This window comes from Orbicella franksi, chromosome 10 (assembly GCF_964199315.1).
Source record: "Orbicella franksi chromosome 10, jaOrbFran1.1, whole genome shotgun sequence".
Taxonomy (NCBI): domain Eukaryota; kingdom Metazoa; phylum Cnidaria; class Anthozoa; order Scleractinia; family Merulinidae; genus Orbicella; species Orbicella franksi.
Window position 1 is genome coordinate 30,215,578 of NC_138154.1, and position 15,654 is coordinate 30,231,231.

General features: G+C 37.9%; 2 protein-coding genes across 2 annotated transcripts; both read left to right on the forward strand.

Annotated features, from left to right (window-relative positions):
• The first annotated feature begins 3,348 nt into the window (after positions 1 to 3,348).
• Positions 3,349 to 3,960, forward strand: LOC145501820 (uncharacterized). The gene has a single exon (XM_081481210.1). It carries the CDS (start codon positions 3,349 to 3,351, stop codon positions 3,958 to 3,960), a length of 612 nt encoding a protein of 203 aa, XP_081337336.1.
• A 5,254-nt stretch (positions 3,961 to 9,214) lies between these two features.
• LOC145500692 (somatostatin receptor type 1-like) lies at positions 9,215 to 12,831 on the forward strand. Its single transcript, XM_081480216.1, has 2 exons — positions 9,215 to 9,684; positions 11,470 to 12,831. Exon 2 carries the CDS (start codon positions 11,521 to 11,523, stop codon positions 12,439 to 12,441), a length of 921 nt encoding a protein of 306 aa, XP_081336342.1. The 5' UTR covers positions 9,215 to 9,684; positions 11,470 to 11,520; the 3' UTR covers positions 12,442 to 12,831.
• Positions 12,832 to 15,654: the final 2,823 nt, after the last annotated feature.

A 15,654-nucleotide genomic window follows, 5' to 3' on the forward strand; every position in this document is an offset into this window, starting at 1 on the left:
GCAGCGTTTAGTATTATTTTTGAGTAAAGAAGCATGCCACAGTTTTGTTAATATTGGATCAAATACCGGTTTAATTTAAGAACAGGAATAAAATATCGAGCTCCTTTTCCTTGTTGTCCAGAAAAAATACGCAACGAGGTTTTCAAGGTAGAGGACTCGGAAATTAGGGTTTTACTTCCTTCGCTATGCCAAAAAGTAAAAATCGATAAAGCGGGTGTCTCAGTTTTTCAAGCCTGTTTCACAGCCCCGCACCCCAAAAGAAGAAATTGGAGAGAGCGGCGTCCTCCTTTTTTTTTCTTTCGGGGCGTTTGTGCGATTAATTGACTCGCATCTAATTAAACCAGGGCTGAAAAGTTTGTAACGTCCGGTCCTTCGACGCTACGGCATTTTAATTTCAAACTCAACATCAATTTGCTTTCAAATGATTTAATTTGACAATAATACAAACACGGAATATTTGAGAGGTAGTCAGTAGAGGTAGTCATATTTGAGAGGTTTATTACTATACAGCTCATCATAAACCTCATTTCCATAGCAGATGACATTGACAAAGAAATTAAACCACATATTTGGAATTTGATTCCAGAGAAGTGACAAATCTAATTTATTCTGAAAGCAATAAGCCCCAAATTTCACTGCAATTAATTAGGGTACATGCATTGCTGCCAAACCTATCTCCAATTGGGGATGGGAAATGCTTGTTGGGAAAGTGAAAATGCAGAGGCAATTTGACTGGACAGGGTATCACCAAGTTGCTTGTGGAACTTGCAACATTAGCAGCAGCAGTGCCACTTATATTCAAAACCACATCCCTATAACCCTTTTCAGAATTTCTATTCTGTATCATGTCCTTTCTATCGATCAGTTTCCCAAGAGAAGGAAAATAGGATAGGGCAGACAAATTCCCTCCACTGGAAAACTTGAGGATGCTATAAATTGACTCAATAGCACTTCCATTTATGCGGAGTGGACTGATAAAATATTTGCCATTGGGAGCAACATTGTCAAAAAACCAGTCACAGAATGACAGAAAGCCATTGATTCCGCCGGCAACGGGAATAAATCACTATCCACTATATTACATCGACCGCACTTCACAAAAATAACCTGCATTCGAAGGGGTGGAAGCCCGGGAGGTTAGTGTGGAATTATCTTGAGCCTTCGAAGCAAGCTCCTTGTTTTGTTGGGCTTGTTTCTGTGTAATCCTGCAGCGTAAAATGTCCTTTACGGAAGTCGAGCTGGTCGAGGATGAAGACTCGTTCACATCTTGCTTGCGTGGCTCCTTGTTTTGACATTCTCGATCATGATCATCGCTTGAATTGTGCCGCTTCATCATTATCAACCACTTTTTACGGCATTACAAAACACAGGAACAACATCCGAAAAGGGATAAAGTTTGACCAATAAGAAAACTACGAAATAGACACTTCGACTTTTCCCGACTTTCGCTGACGATGAGTCACTACGATCGATAATTTTTTCCCTTTGCAAGTTGAAAGTGTAATACATATGGCAAAGGATTGTGGAAGACTGAACGTGAAGAAAGTAAGGAATGGAACAGGAAAATGGGGAGAGAATTGGCGCATTCGGCGTATTTTATTATGTCGGCATGTCCACCTGGGGCCGCCATTGTGCATTTACCGATGCGCGCTGACGTAGACCGGAAGTGACCTATTTCGCGGGAAGAGAAGCCTAAAAATGGATCGGTCTGTAAAAATGCCGTGACATAGGCTAAGTATGGGAGTTGCACGCCCCAAGTGATGGGCTCCTGTCCTTGTTTAAGATAAAATCTCGTAATGTTAGTTTTAATTAAAACAGGACCAGGGGCAAAACTGTTGTCATGGCGACGGCACGACGGGTGTCATTTTGTTTCTTTTGTGATATACATTTCTGGTGACAAGTTTAAAGAACACTGCTTTAATATTTCCAGAGATATTCTTGATTGACTGTTGAACTGCCTTAGTGGAACCACCTATGACGTCATCACTCATAATACAAAAACGTGAATATCTCTAAAACGAAAAAAGATGTTCCAAAAAGGAAAACGCCATTCTTCTTTCCTTTGAAAAGCCTTTCAAATCAGCAGCAATTATTTTTTACTTCATAGGCACTTTAAAGCTTAACCTTTTTTACTTAAATCTTATGCCCTTCTCAAATAAAACATGTTTTAGCGCCCAAGTTGCTGTCGCTTTGCTGTGATGAAATAGCTGTTATTACAGTTGAGCCCACGTTTCAGCGGTGTTACTTTGAGTGCGCGCGAAAGCGAGGCTTTCGGGTCAAACGAAAATACCTCAACAAAGGATCGTCTGTCCTTTTGACCTGTGGACTGTTCTCTTCGGTTGTGTCTGCGGATCTGGTCGTTCATCTGGCCTGATTCTGTTGTGAAAAACATTGTAAGGCGCTGCATTGCTTATGGATGTGTTAACAGAAGTAACAAGCCCGAATGTTCAAAACTGTCGTGGCATTCTTTACCTATAAACAATGCTAAGCTTCTTCGAACTTGGTTGCATAAAATGAAGAGAAAAGACCCTCCCGTGTCGAAACATTCTTACCTCTGCAATGAGCACTTTTCTGAAGATTGTTTTATGCGGTGTGTGGGAGGAAAAAGGTATCTGAAAAGTGGATCTGTTCCTACAAGATTCAGTTTTTCACCGGAGGAAAAGTCAAGGCGGAAAGCTCCTGTTTATCGCTCTCTGCACGTGAGACAACAAAGCACGAAGTTATACTGAACGAAAAGTTATACTGAACGAAAGACGAAGTTATACTGAACTCTCAGTCTAACCCTGTCGATAATTTAGTTGAATTAGAATCTGTTAATATTCCATGTCAAGAATGTGGATTTCCTAGTGTCACTGCTGATAAAGCTGAGGCGGTTAAAAGCAAAGGAGAACTTTTAATGGAGCAGCTTAAAGAAAAGGAAGAAGAAGTGAGGCGCTTAAATGAATGTTTAGAGGCTCAGAGGAAGGAACTCGAAGAAGAACTTATTGAAAAAATGAAACAACTTGAAGTAGAACGAGAGCTTAGGAAAGAGTTGGAAAGCATGTTCCAACAAAGTCTCTTTAACATTGATAATATTAAGAGTAATTCAAAGTTGTTGAGATTCTATACTGGGTTTCCAAACTATGGAGTTTTCAGCATAGTTCTTAGCTTTTTAGGTAGGAATGCAGCCTCTAAACTTGTGTACAGCAACACTGAACAAAATGATGCTCAAAAAAGAGAGAAGGCAGGCCCAAAAGGGACCTTGTCAGTGGAGGAGGAATTTTTTCCTTGTATTATGTCGCTACAAAGTTTGACTACTTGAGGAGGATTTATCTCCAAGTAACAATTATTGTTACTTGGACAAAGCTTATGTACTACAGATTCAAAGAATTAGACATCTTCCCTGACAGACAAATAATTGAGTTACACAAGCCTGCATGCTTCAAAAACAAGTACAAGGGAACAACAGTAATCATTGATGCAACTGAAATGTACATAGAAAAACCTAGTAACCCAGAAGCACAACAGCTCACATTTTCAACTTACAAGAACACTAATACCCTCAAGGCATTAGTCGGTATTACTCCAAGTGGCAGTGTTTGTTTTATTTCAGATCTCTATGGTGGCTGTATTTCTTATAAGGAAATAACCAGTAAATCTGGTTTTATTGACAAATTACAGCGAGGAGATGAGGTCATGGCAGATCGGGGGTTCAGTATTCAAGAAATGTTAGCCTTGAAAGGTGTCAAGGTGAATGTTCCTCCCTTCATGAATCATTCAGGACAGTTTACTACACAGGAAATGCTGGCAACCCGAAGGATTGGAACCCTCAGAATTCCTGTCAAACATGCAATTGAATGTATAAAGAACTACCATATTTTAGACTTTATTCCAACAACTCTACACAAGAGTGGCCTCACTGACATGATTTTCTTTGTGTGTGCGATGTTCACTAATTTTTTGCCACCTCTTGTAAAGTAAAAGTCTGCCTTTAGATAGTTTTTCCCCTATTATATCTAGTGCCCTAGGGTTTGGTTCAGGCCTCTAGGCCCTTGGTGAGGTATCTTACTAGAAGGGGGCTTTGTAGAGTTAAGAAGCTTACAAACACAGTTGCATTGCATGTTTCATAAATAGATTGTTGTAATTAGCATATTTACTTAAAAAAGTACCTTCCCTGATTAAGATGTGGCAAATGAGCTCTGCCTTCAAATATGTAATAGTAAAATACAGAATAACTGCATTGAACACATGGGACAAGGCTACATGCTACATGTCATTGTTTTTAATCACACAAGATCCTCTTTTTGTTAGCATTAACCTAAGCTACCAGTTCCAGTAGGGAAGGGGTGGGGTGAAAGGGGTGTGCCCTCAAGTCTTGTGTTGGCAGATTTTCAGCTTATTTACACATCACCATGATCAATGGACAACTACATGTATTTTTCTCTTCTTCATTTCAGTTATATCAAATAATAACCTGTTTACTCTTTTCCTAACATAACAGGCTTACATTGGTGCATTTTTTTCAGTTTAAGTATTACATTACTGTATTACTGTATACAATAACAACTTTCAGTGGAGTACAATCTTGAAAAAGCTGCATCTCTGGGATGTTACAAAACTAGATCCTGACCGCAGCAGGCATAGGTGATCTCACCAGCTTGCTCTCTGGAATTGATCATGGTAACATTGAGCTTGTACTTTATATGGATCACGTCTCCATTTTCAGTAGTGGCAACTTCGATATTTTGTACATGACCATGTCTGAATAGTCCAAATGCCTTACTATTTAAATTTAAATTCTTGTAGTCTTTATTGCCTTCATTATCTCCTGATTTTCTCTTAATGAAGTGACTCATCATGTTCTTAATTGTGAACGGTGGAAATTCAGCCCTCTGGATGGAACATCAGTTTGCAGCCTGTGGGAACTCGTGTAGAGTGTTCGGAAAACTCGTGCTCGACGAGGAAACAACTTTATTTTTCGCATCAGATGCAAAGTGTTTCCAACTTTCAGTGAAATTGTTTTCCCATCCATTTTTTATGTAAGTCACAACTCTACAAAAAATAAAATGTTATATACGTTCGAGAGGGCAAAAAACTGTTATTCCTGCACGAAAATAGGGTAGGGAGAAAGATCTTACATCCCACTGCTCACCTGTGCATTAGTTCACGTTTGCAGGCGTCACTCGAAGCACTGCCATCTTTTGCTGTTTCTACACGGTATGAAAGCCACGATCTCAGCCTAGGCTTTGTCAAATGACGAGGGCAGTTTCCGCTGAGTAATTGTAGCCTCTCTTCTTGTGAGAAAAATGCAAAATCCGGAGAGGAACCCAAAATTATTATTATTTTTCTCGAAGTTTTCTCATATGGCGCTTGTATTCCCCTGGAATGTTGACCCGAAAGCCTCGCTTTCGCGCACTCTGCAACTAATACCGCTGTACCGTGGGCTCAACTGTAATAACAGCTATTGGCTCACGCTGTTAGCTCTGAGTATATCGAATTTTATTATATAAACACCAGTGAAATGCCGGGATTTTTCCTTTTCCTAAAAAATCATATCTTCATCGCGCTCAGTGAAGATACTATTTTTATCTTTCACACTGTGAAGATATTCCTTTTTGATAACGTTTGTTGATGTATGATCGAAACATCTTCGGAACTTCTTCGGTCGTCTTCGGCAATCTTCGGTAATCTTTGGAAAGTGTTCGGAAATGTTCGGAAAATGTTCGGAAACGTTCGTCTGGCCATCGGAACAATTTAGGAAAATCTTCAGAAATCTTCGGAAAATCGTCAAAAACGTCGTCATTAGTATGTTTATATAATAAACAGAACATTGCATGCCCGCTCGTGGATACGGAATTTTATCTTCGAGTGTTCAACACGAGAAGATAAAATTCGTATCCACGCGCGGGCATGTAATATCCTCTATATAGATGCACCTGAAAAGCGGCAATATTGCTTGGAAAATTGGGGAAATATAAATCTACAAGAACTGTGAATTTTTGGACTTAAAATATTTATACAAATCCAACATCGTTCTAAAACAGAAAGTTTAACTCTGAAAAGACCAAATTTCAGGGAAAAGGTCTCTGAAAATATGGCTACTGTTAAATTCCAAGTCACGTGACCAAACAATTGCGACGCCAAAATGATCCCTGAGAAACTGTTGAAAAAGCCAGGAGGTTTGATCTGCATAGCTTAGGCCTTAGGCCTTCATTAATACACGGTAAATGTTTAAAGCATGGAGTTCTTTGGTCGTGTATAAAATAAAAAGAGAACAAAAGAAACCGAGAAGACAATTCACCTGGACTATTGAGAGGATCTGGGCAGACGTCATTGATACTGAAAAAAACACAAATTCTTATAACGTTAAAAACCACAAAATCATGACAAAAAAGAAGGCACCGGCCTTTCATAAACAAAGTAAAATAAGTCTGCTAAAACATAGATCAATGTTATAGGACTGAACTTTGTTATTTTTTTTTCTATTTCGTTCCCTGCAAGTAAGCTCAGCCAATAATTATTCAACAGCATAGCATATTGACATATTGTTTACACGAAGATATTTACTTCAGAATTAATGCAGTTTTACTGTTCTCCCGTTTTGGGGTTTGGATAAACTTCCCGACAACGAGTTTTTTTTTTAGCAACGCAGTTTTGAGAGTCTTTCATGACATATTTCCTAATACATATTTCCTAATACTTTTTTTACCATAGATATCGCTTCATGCATATGTAGTGCAAAGTTCTTACACGGAAAATTCATCTTGAAGCGTGATGTTAGTCTTTTTGTTCTAGACAGCTGAAAAGCGAAACGGAAAAATATTCAACTAATTACTATTTAAGGCCAGGGCATTTTTTACATATTGTTTACATTTAATTCCTCTACTTAATTATGCAATATGAGTTTTCTTATAGTTTGTAGTAACTGTTCTTCATTAGCACTGAAACCTAAGACGTTTCTTCTTGACAAGGTAGGCTTCATGACTTTATAAACTTTTCTGCTGATTCTTTTTATTACACTGTGATAGTCAAACCGTTTGGCCCAGTCAGTTAGGATGGTTGCTGTTAAAAACATCGTATTAAATTCAACTAGAAACCGAGGAAACGTTTTGCGCTCATTTTTGAGTTAACTCGTTTCCACTCTTTCTTTTTCCTATCATTACTATTAAATTAAGCAGACTCTAGCAATGAACCTGTGAAAATAGAGTCTGATGACTTAAAAGCGGCCCATGTTAAAAAACATTACACTTAGTGGAACGCGTATCCTCTGCGTTACAGTTATTTTACTGTTTTAGAGAAAACCTTTTTATATCGCGTTTAACTGTCCGAAATTGAAAACACAACAGAATTCGATGTCAACTCTCCTGTGATCTGTTGGTAAGGGTAAGTATTTTATGCAGTTCTTTACAAAAAAAAAAAACAGACAAAAAATGAAAAACAGCTGATCTTCTCGATTAATAGCACTGTTTCAAGCTGCTACAAAATTGAGCATGGTATGGCGGGCGTTCCAATAATAACAAATTCTAAACTTTTAAGTTTTAAATGAAAATTTATATCCATTTTGCTTTGGCTGTAGACCAAAATATTATAAAGCGATCTTTCGCAACATTTTGCTTTACTGCCGAAAACTATTGTGAAATGCCAGGCTGTAACATTTCGAAAATACTAAATACTTTTTGGTAAGGCTAAAAAAAGGAACGAAAGCATTTCAATTTGAACTGGCTTGGTCATTCATCTGAATGTCCCATGGGCTAAACTTACTGTTACATCGGCAGACAAGTTATCGAGGTCTGTAACTTTCAGATAAAAGGGCCTTATAAACGAAGACAAACATTCAAGAAAATCGAGCAGAGAAAGAATTTTTGTGAAGTTTGATGTTATAATCAAACGTGATAGTTTGAGACTGATAAAATGAGAGAATTTAACGGGTTCAGTGTTATTGAGAAGAAAAGTAAGCTACATTCAATGATCCACAGTTAGATATGTAAAGACCTGTAAGTATTTCTGTTCTTGACACAGATTATAAGAGATTTGTTGTCGCGCTCTAATGTTAAGTTGAATCATAAAGTAGAGTCGCAAATACGCATTAATTCAACGTGAAACGTTTAGCCCGGTGTTTAGCTCAGAGTGCTACAGTAAAACCCAAGATAAAATGAATTCCTTTAACTTTTAATATTTTAATTGTTGTAAGAGTTGTATCTTCAAGTTGTGCAAGCAGGTAGTCGTAATTTAGAGCACAGTTACATTGTCCTTTATACTTGCTTAAATTTTAAATGCGTCAATATTCAGGTCACAACTTATCAAACTTCTCACAACTTAGCATCACAAACAAGTTGGGGCAAACTTGTCAATTTTTTACACTCAACCAAATGATCTTTTTGCAGTGTGACTGTTTTTCATTGCTGAGCTGCTTGTAAAACCTACCCACCACGAACTGAAGGCAGGGTAAAAACTTTCTGAATTTTTACTGATTATTGTTATTGCATATAGGTATATCGTGTTTAGAGAAGAAAAAATAACATCAAGAAAAAATAAAAATGCCCAATGCTATAATGAGCGCTCTTCAAAATCATTCCATTTAAGTGCAAAGTCAGCCAAGGGAATATCGTAAACAATTCTCGGTGAATACAGCCATTTCTATGTTTTAAAGCAAATTTAGTTTAAGCTAGCCATCAGTTTTATTTCGGGTCCAAAAGACAGTCTTCGAGGCAGAAGACTTGAGGTTTTCCGCATTCGAGCTTATTTTCATTTGACGCAGATTAATATTGTCATTTTCGAAAGGTAGACAGTTACTGGATAACAGTGAAAACAACTATTATTCAGGGCCACCATAATATAATATATAGTAGCAGAAAAGACAAGCATCGCGCTAATACTTTAGAATATAACTAAAAGACACTCCACAGAGAATTAGAACTTCTATCAAGTAAAACTTAGAGGCTTTGATATCCCTAACAACTTTTCATTTCTGAAGCAGCTGAAAGGAAGTCTTAAAGGAAAATAATAATTTGAATAATTTACCTTGTTTATCAACAAAATCCAAAATCCGTTTTGTCGAGCGAAGTAAACCGGTCTACATTTGGCCAAAGCTTCACGGCTCTCAATCAGCGAACGAACGTTTGTTCGTGCAGTTCAGTCAAAAATAAAGAAAATAAGAGAATTTAAATTAGCGAGGTCGAGTTTTAAAAGATTGAAAGTATGATTCATTCGTGGCTAATATTGTCTTAATTAACAATTGATTTTAGAGTTCAGAAACGAACGGTTCATAATTTGTTGAAGACGAAAAGCATCAAGAAGATCAAGCAGCGACGAACGCTGGTGGGCGTAGCTTAATTAGTCTTAACTTCGGGCGTGATATTTTCAGACCACAGTGAACAGAGAAATTCGACGATGTTGAGGATTATTGAAAAGCAAACTGTGCTACCTTGACAGTGAACATTTAGACCGAACCCTGGCACAAATTCCAAAAAAAGGCTGTTCCCTTCTTTGACACAAATGAATGCGAACATTAGATGGCCAGATAAAGATGAAAATACATCAGTCAACACTGCTTCAACAGTTATTTAGCATCATAAACATTTGCCATATTGTTTTCACTTACATTTGTCATTTTTCCATCAGGTCAATATTATATTTCTCCTTGAAATTTGACTGGTTTTCATTTACACTGAGACTACTTACCAGGATCTACAGTTTCCTATCAAGGTTGGTTGAAGTCTATGCCAAATAGATGACAATGTCCACTGTCAGTTAAAACAGTTTAATAATAGCATGGAAAGTTCATTTCTTTTTTTTGTGTGCCGCGCATTGCATATGTAGACGTGTGATGATGTGGTAAATTTGAACGCCATACAACACGTTTTATCTTCACCTGTCACTGCTCTAACATTGTCGTAAAATATTTAGGCGCTTACATTCAACAATATGATGTGTTCTCAACGTTATAAATTTATCTTGGATCACAAGAAAGGAACGTTTTCCTTCGAGAAAAGGAAACGTTTTGCATTTTTAATTTATTTCTAACTTAATGGAATATTTGGGTTCTTTACCCGTCTTGTGCTGGCACAAATGGAATACAAGACATCCCGACAAAAGCAATTTGTATTGAATGGAAAATTAAACTTAACACAAAAAACTTGCTCATCAATAACTGCGTGTTTGCTTCTATCTATATCAGTCTATCTCTGTACGGAGGTGCATTACTTTCGCTCAAAGTATTAAGCCCGTCTTTCCCTTTACAGCAAAAAAATATCAGATCTTTTAACAAAACGATTCAGCAGTGTGAGTATATTGTTTATAACTATAGCTTTTTTCACTTATCTTCCCAATACAGAAGTTTGGAAAGAACTTAGATTGTTGAAATTAACAAAAGGGCATTTAATTTCACGAAAGTACGTAAACAAAGGGTTTGTTAAACAATTTTGACAACTGTAATGAATCGTCAATACTAAGGCATACTTGAAACAGAAACTTTTAGATCATCCAGATCCTCAAAATGATCTTGTGGGGGAAGTTTCGTTTCACCACTGAAAAAATTGGACTGCTACAAAAAAACTTGTTAATGATCAGGGATTTTCATGACTGTACCAAAGACATTCTGAAAGAAATGGAAGAAGAAAGTGATCCAGAAGAACATAGCTAAAAAGGCCGTACACAAATTAAATTTTCAACTTTTATGGATGCCATTTACCGCTCCGATAACACTTCGCAAAACGTAAATGTTGCTTCTGGCGGGAAGTATCTTTTGGGTTTCAGTTCTATCACGTATTGAATAGGTTTAGGGTTCCGAAGTCCAAATCCAAAACAAAGAAAATGTGTTGTCACAAGCAACCTCTGAATCAAAAAGCTGAACTGATCGAGTTGTTACCACGTCAAGACTCACTTCAAGCCTTCTTTAGCCTTGATCGGCTGGCACTAGCAGTTTTGCTTCTCCTCTTCACTCTCACTTGGATCGGAGCAAAGATCTTTTCCTGTTCAAAATGCGACCGTTTGGCGCTCGCGTCTGACGCATCGTTCTAATCTCGACTACTTTTTCCATCATGGTGTTTTCTTCGCACTTGAAAAAAGACACGACCTTTTGTTTTCTTCTTTGACGACATGAAAAATATCAGCCTACAATTTGCAAACGAAAAAAAAAAAATCGAAAGGCTCACGGAAGATCCAAGATTTGTTAAATAAAAGGTTTCAAACAGATCTATCTGAAAATGCCGGAAAACTGGCTAAACCAATAAATCTGCACTACTTTTGAGAAACACAGTCAATACGTTCAAAATGTCTCTTTCGTGTTGAGGAAGTTAAATAACCGAAAAAGTTGATTTTTAAGAACTCCTCTCTCCTATTAAAACCCCGCAAAACACGGTAGAGGTATTTTCAAACTTTGACGAAAGCAAATGCATCTCGTATAACATGTATAGAATATTGGTTGGGTAATCCAGGGATGTCTTTTACAGTTTTTCTATCTAAATATTAACAGATTCTCTTCATATTTAGGTGATCTGTGCCTGACTCCATCAGAACGGTTCTTTAAACACCAGCGATAGAATGTCCTCTCTGCTTCCTAACTCAGACTGCATTCCATGGCTTGCTGTGCTCATCCTTGAATGTCTGGTCATAGTTATCCTCAATGTCATCGCCATTATTGTATTTGTTAAGCAGCGTCAGCTTCAGCGCCGTAGTACATACTTGATCATACATCTGACAATAATCGATCTCTTAGTTGGGGCGGTCTCAGGGCCTCTGCATATTGATAGAAGCCTTACTTTCTGTGAACTATGGAACTTCCGTACTTCGAATAACATTTGGTACAATCATGTTAAAATTGCATTACTTCATTTATTTTCCTTTACCTCCCTTGTCAATCTCGTTTTCGTTTCATTAGAACGCCTGCATGCCACAATTCGTCCTTTCAGGCATCGTTTTGTTAAGAAATGGATTTACGGAGTAATAATCACTGTCATTTGGTTAATGACTACAGCTAGGGAATCCCTTCAAATTGTGTTAAGAGAAGAAGGAATTTCACACCTTTACATTGATTCCACCTTGTATCTTCCATTTTATCTAATTTCAGTTTTTCTTATTTGTGTTTGTTATATTCTAATTGTTGTCAAAGTTGGATGCAGTCGTCATCCATATCACCATGGTGCAGCCAACCAGAGAGAACGAAAACTGACCGGTACCTCGCTCATTGTTGCACTTGTGTCTCTATTGTGTTATTTGCCAGTGATAACATTCACAGCCATACACATTTATAATAGCCAGTTATTCCTAAACATTTCCCAGCGGTCATACTTCCATATTAGAAATACAGTGACATTAACATTTCTGGCCAACTCGATAGTAAATTCCGTAATCTACGCCCTGCGGTTGCCAGGATTCAGAGCGAGTGTATCGCAATTATTCTGCAGGACTTGCAACCGTGCAATCCAACCTGTTTTGCCACTTCGCAACCTCAGGCCAGCTTAGACTTCATGTTGCTCAACAGCTATTTGAAACAAGAATTAAACTCATTTGATTACCACTGGTAATTCACTTTTTTTTTCTTTTTAATTTCAAAAGTGCAGAAAGTTAACGATTTGCTGTTTTGAAAAACAGACAGTCTCGCAATGTAAGAGACAAAGCGAAAACAAAAAACACGGTAATCGGAATATGAACATTTCTTCGGATATACTAATACTAATATAGTTCTCTTTAAAAGACATTGTTATTCATGAGAAAGATAAAAAGAAAGTGATGTTAAAGTTTATCAATGTAATCAGAATCTTGGTCTCATATATGATCTGTGATTCATCTTCAGTAAGACGTTTTGAAAAACATAGTCCACAAAAAGGTAGATGTATTCCTTGTGTGACAACAATTCTCACACACCTGATTAGTTCAAAAATCAAAACTGATTAGTTGATTGATAATTATAACCTCTTCTTGGCTACGAAGGGTTTATTGTAATTTGTCTTTGAACATAATAGTGCTATTATTACCATTATGTCCACTAAGTGACTGTAAACCAGGTCACTAGTGAGCAAGTAAGTTATCCTTATTATACATTATATGTTTGGTGAGGTCTGACAAAAGACTGACATGCTTGTAAGCAATACTCTATTAATTAAAATCTATGTTAACAGAATCCTGTTGTTTTGTTTTATGTCTGACATGTTATGTTGGTTTGCAAACCGAGAACATCTACACCTGAAAATCGAATTTTATAAAAATAAAAAGACACTTCTCAAAGTTGCAACTATCTTATTTGAGGCCCTTGTATATATGTTTGGTGCTTATAGCTGTTACGCGGCTTAACCAACAGAAATATTACGTTACTACTACGCCAAAATGACCGATTGAAAAACAAAACAAAATAAAAACAAAAGGAGAATGCTAGGCAGTAAAGCGAACAACCGTTTGCGACATATGTAACCTGGCATCCGGTGTCTTTTTTTGATATGGGGAACTTAGGGAGGCCGGGTGGGTGTGATCGTTGTCGTTTCCTAAGGCCCACTTCAGACGTCGTGCTTCTGCCGTGCCGAACTAAATTCAGGAATTAAGTTCGACAAAAGCACGGCAGAAGCACGGCGTCTGAATCAAACTTTTGAATTAAGTTCGGCAAGCAATTAAGTTCGACAAGCTCGATTCATCAAACGTCGTGCCTCTGTCGCGCCAAACAAAATCATAAATTATATTAATAAATTTTGGCGGGATTGCGTTCCCACGGGGAGTTAGGAAGAGAATTGTTACGAGGCATCAGTAAATTCTAAGTTTGATTCAACTCTGAATCAGAGTTGTTTTTCTGCCGTGTCATAGGCGAACCAAATTGCAATTGAGTTCGACACGGCAGGAGCACGACGTCTGAACTGGGCCTAAAGCTTCCAAATAGCCACGGGCCACTCTACACAGTCTAGGATTGAGAACATTTACTAAAAGCGTAAGAAGTTAAAAAAAGGTTTAAAAATCGCCATAGCAATAACTTCAATGCTCAATTAAAGCACAGACTAGGGAAAGGAAATTTCTCTTCTTCTTTACTTAGTAACAGGTTATTTCGAATGAGTTGTAGGTAGTGAGAACATAATTGCAAATTCAGACCATCGCCGAATGACGTATATATGCTGATCGTTCTCAGAGAGAATGAAAATGCCAGGTCCGAACGGCGCTTGACAATCAAGGCCAGTAGGAAAGATTTTTATTCAGGAGCAAAGGCTAAGCTACGCTGTTCATCTTTAATATACTATTATTACTAATAATGTGAAGGTAAATTAATCAACATGACACGAGCGTGGGACAAAGAAAAATTCTGAGTCCCCGACAGGAATTGAACCCATGACCTCCCGAACACCGGGCGGGCGCTCTATCCACTGAGCTACGAGAACTCATGGAGAGCAAGGTCATTTAACTGAGTTCATATATGATAGGTGTCCTGCATACTGCTAGGATCAACGCTATCGAATTCATCGTGAGTAGTGATAAGTTAATAAAGATGGTGAATTTTAAGCTCGGTAATGAAATGTGAACGTAAATTAATCAACATGACACGAGCGTGGGACAAAGAAAAATTGTGGGTCCCCGACAGGAATTGAACCCATGACCTCCCGAACACCGGGCGGGCGCTCTATCCACTGAGCTACGAGAACTCATGGAGAGCAAGGTCATTTAACTGAGTTCATATATGATAGGTGTCCTGCATACTGCTAGGATCAACGCTATCGAATTCATCGTGAGTAGTGATAAGTTAATAAAGATGGTGAATTTTAAGCTCGGTAATGAAATGTGTCATGTTGATTAATTTACCTTCACATTTCATTACCGAGCTTAAAATTCACCATCTTTATTAACTTATTACTACTACTACTACTACTACTAATAATAATATTAATATTACTAATAATAATAATAGTAATAATATTAATAATAACAATAATAAACACATTATTTCTACCTGCAGTTTTGAAAAAGGGGTCTGTTAATTGTGCTGTGAAGTTATTTTTGTTGGTAAACTTTTCAAACCAGTTTGACTTGATTAATAGTCTTTTGGATTTTCTTTTTCCAATTTCAATTTGAGTTTGATTTTTCTAGATGAAGGTAGGGACTGTAGATCATAAACCTGCAACACTGTCAAAATCAAACTGGTTTGTTATAAAGTTGAAGCCAAAGGTAAATTTTGTAAGCACAAGCCGACGGGCAGGTCAACCTTCCATGGGCTCAGACAGTGACTTAATCTGAGTGCAAAAGGACATGTTTTACCGGAAATGTATGACCTCGAAACATAAAGCATTACATTTGCACTTTTCCTTGAAGTTTTGAAAAACGCATACCTAATTTAACTCCGCGAGCTGTGCTGAAATCGATGCCGCAGGCATCGATTCCAGCTTAGCGTAGCACATTAATTTCCACGGGGAGCTCCGTTACCGGAAAGTCTGGAGACATCTACAGGAGTGTGGCTAATTGTGGATACCTCTTTGGGGTCCCTGGCCCTTAATCCAGGGGGGTGGGATCGGTTTAAGCTTGCGTCCATAGTCTCGAGTCAGTCTGACAGTTGGGTATGTACTTAGCTGTCCAACGCGACACAATCCTTAAAGTGCATGGAATTTCCCAAAGCTGAGTGGGTTTATTTCCTTAGCAGAAGGTTCCATTATTGTCGTGAGAGGGCTGATATGTGCGGAGTGGTACCTGACCCCCGGGGGGAGGGGGAGA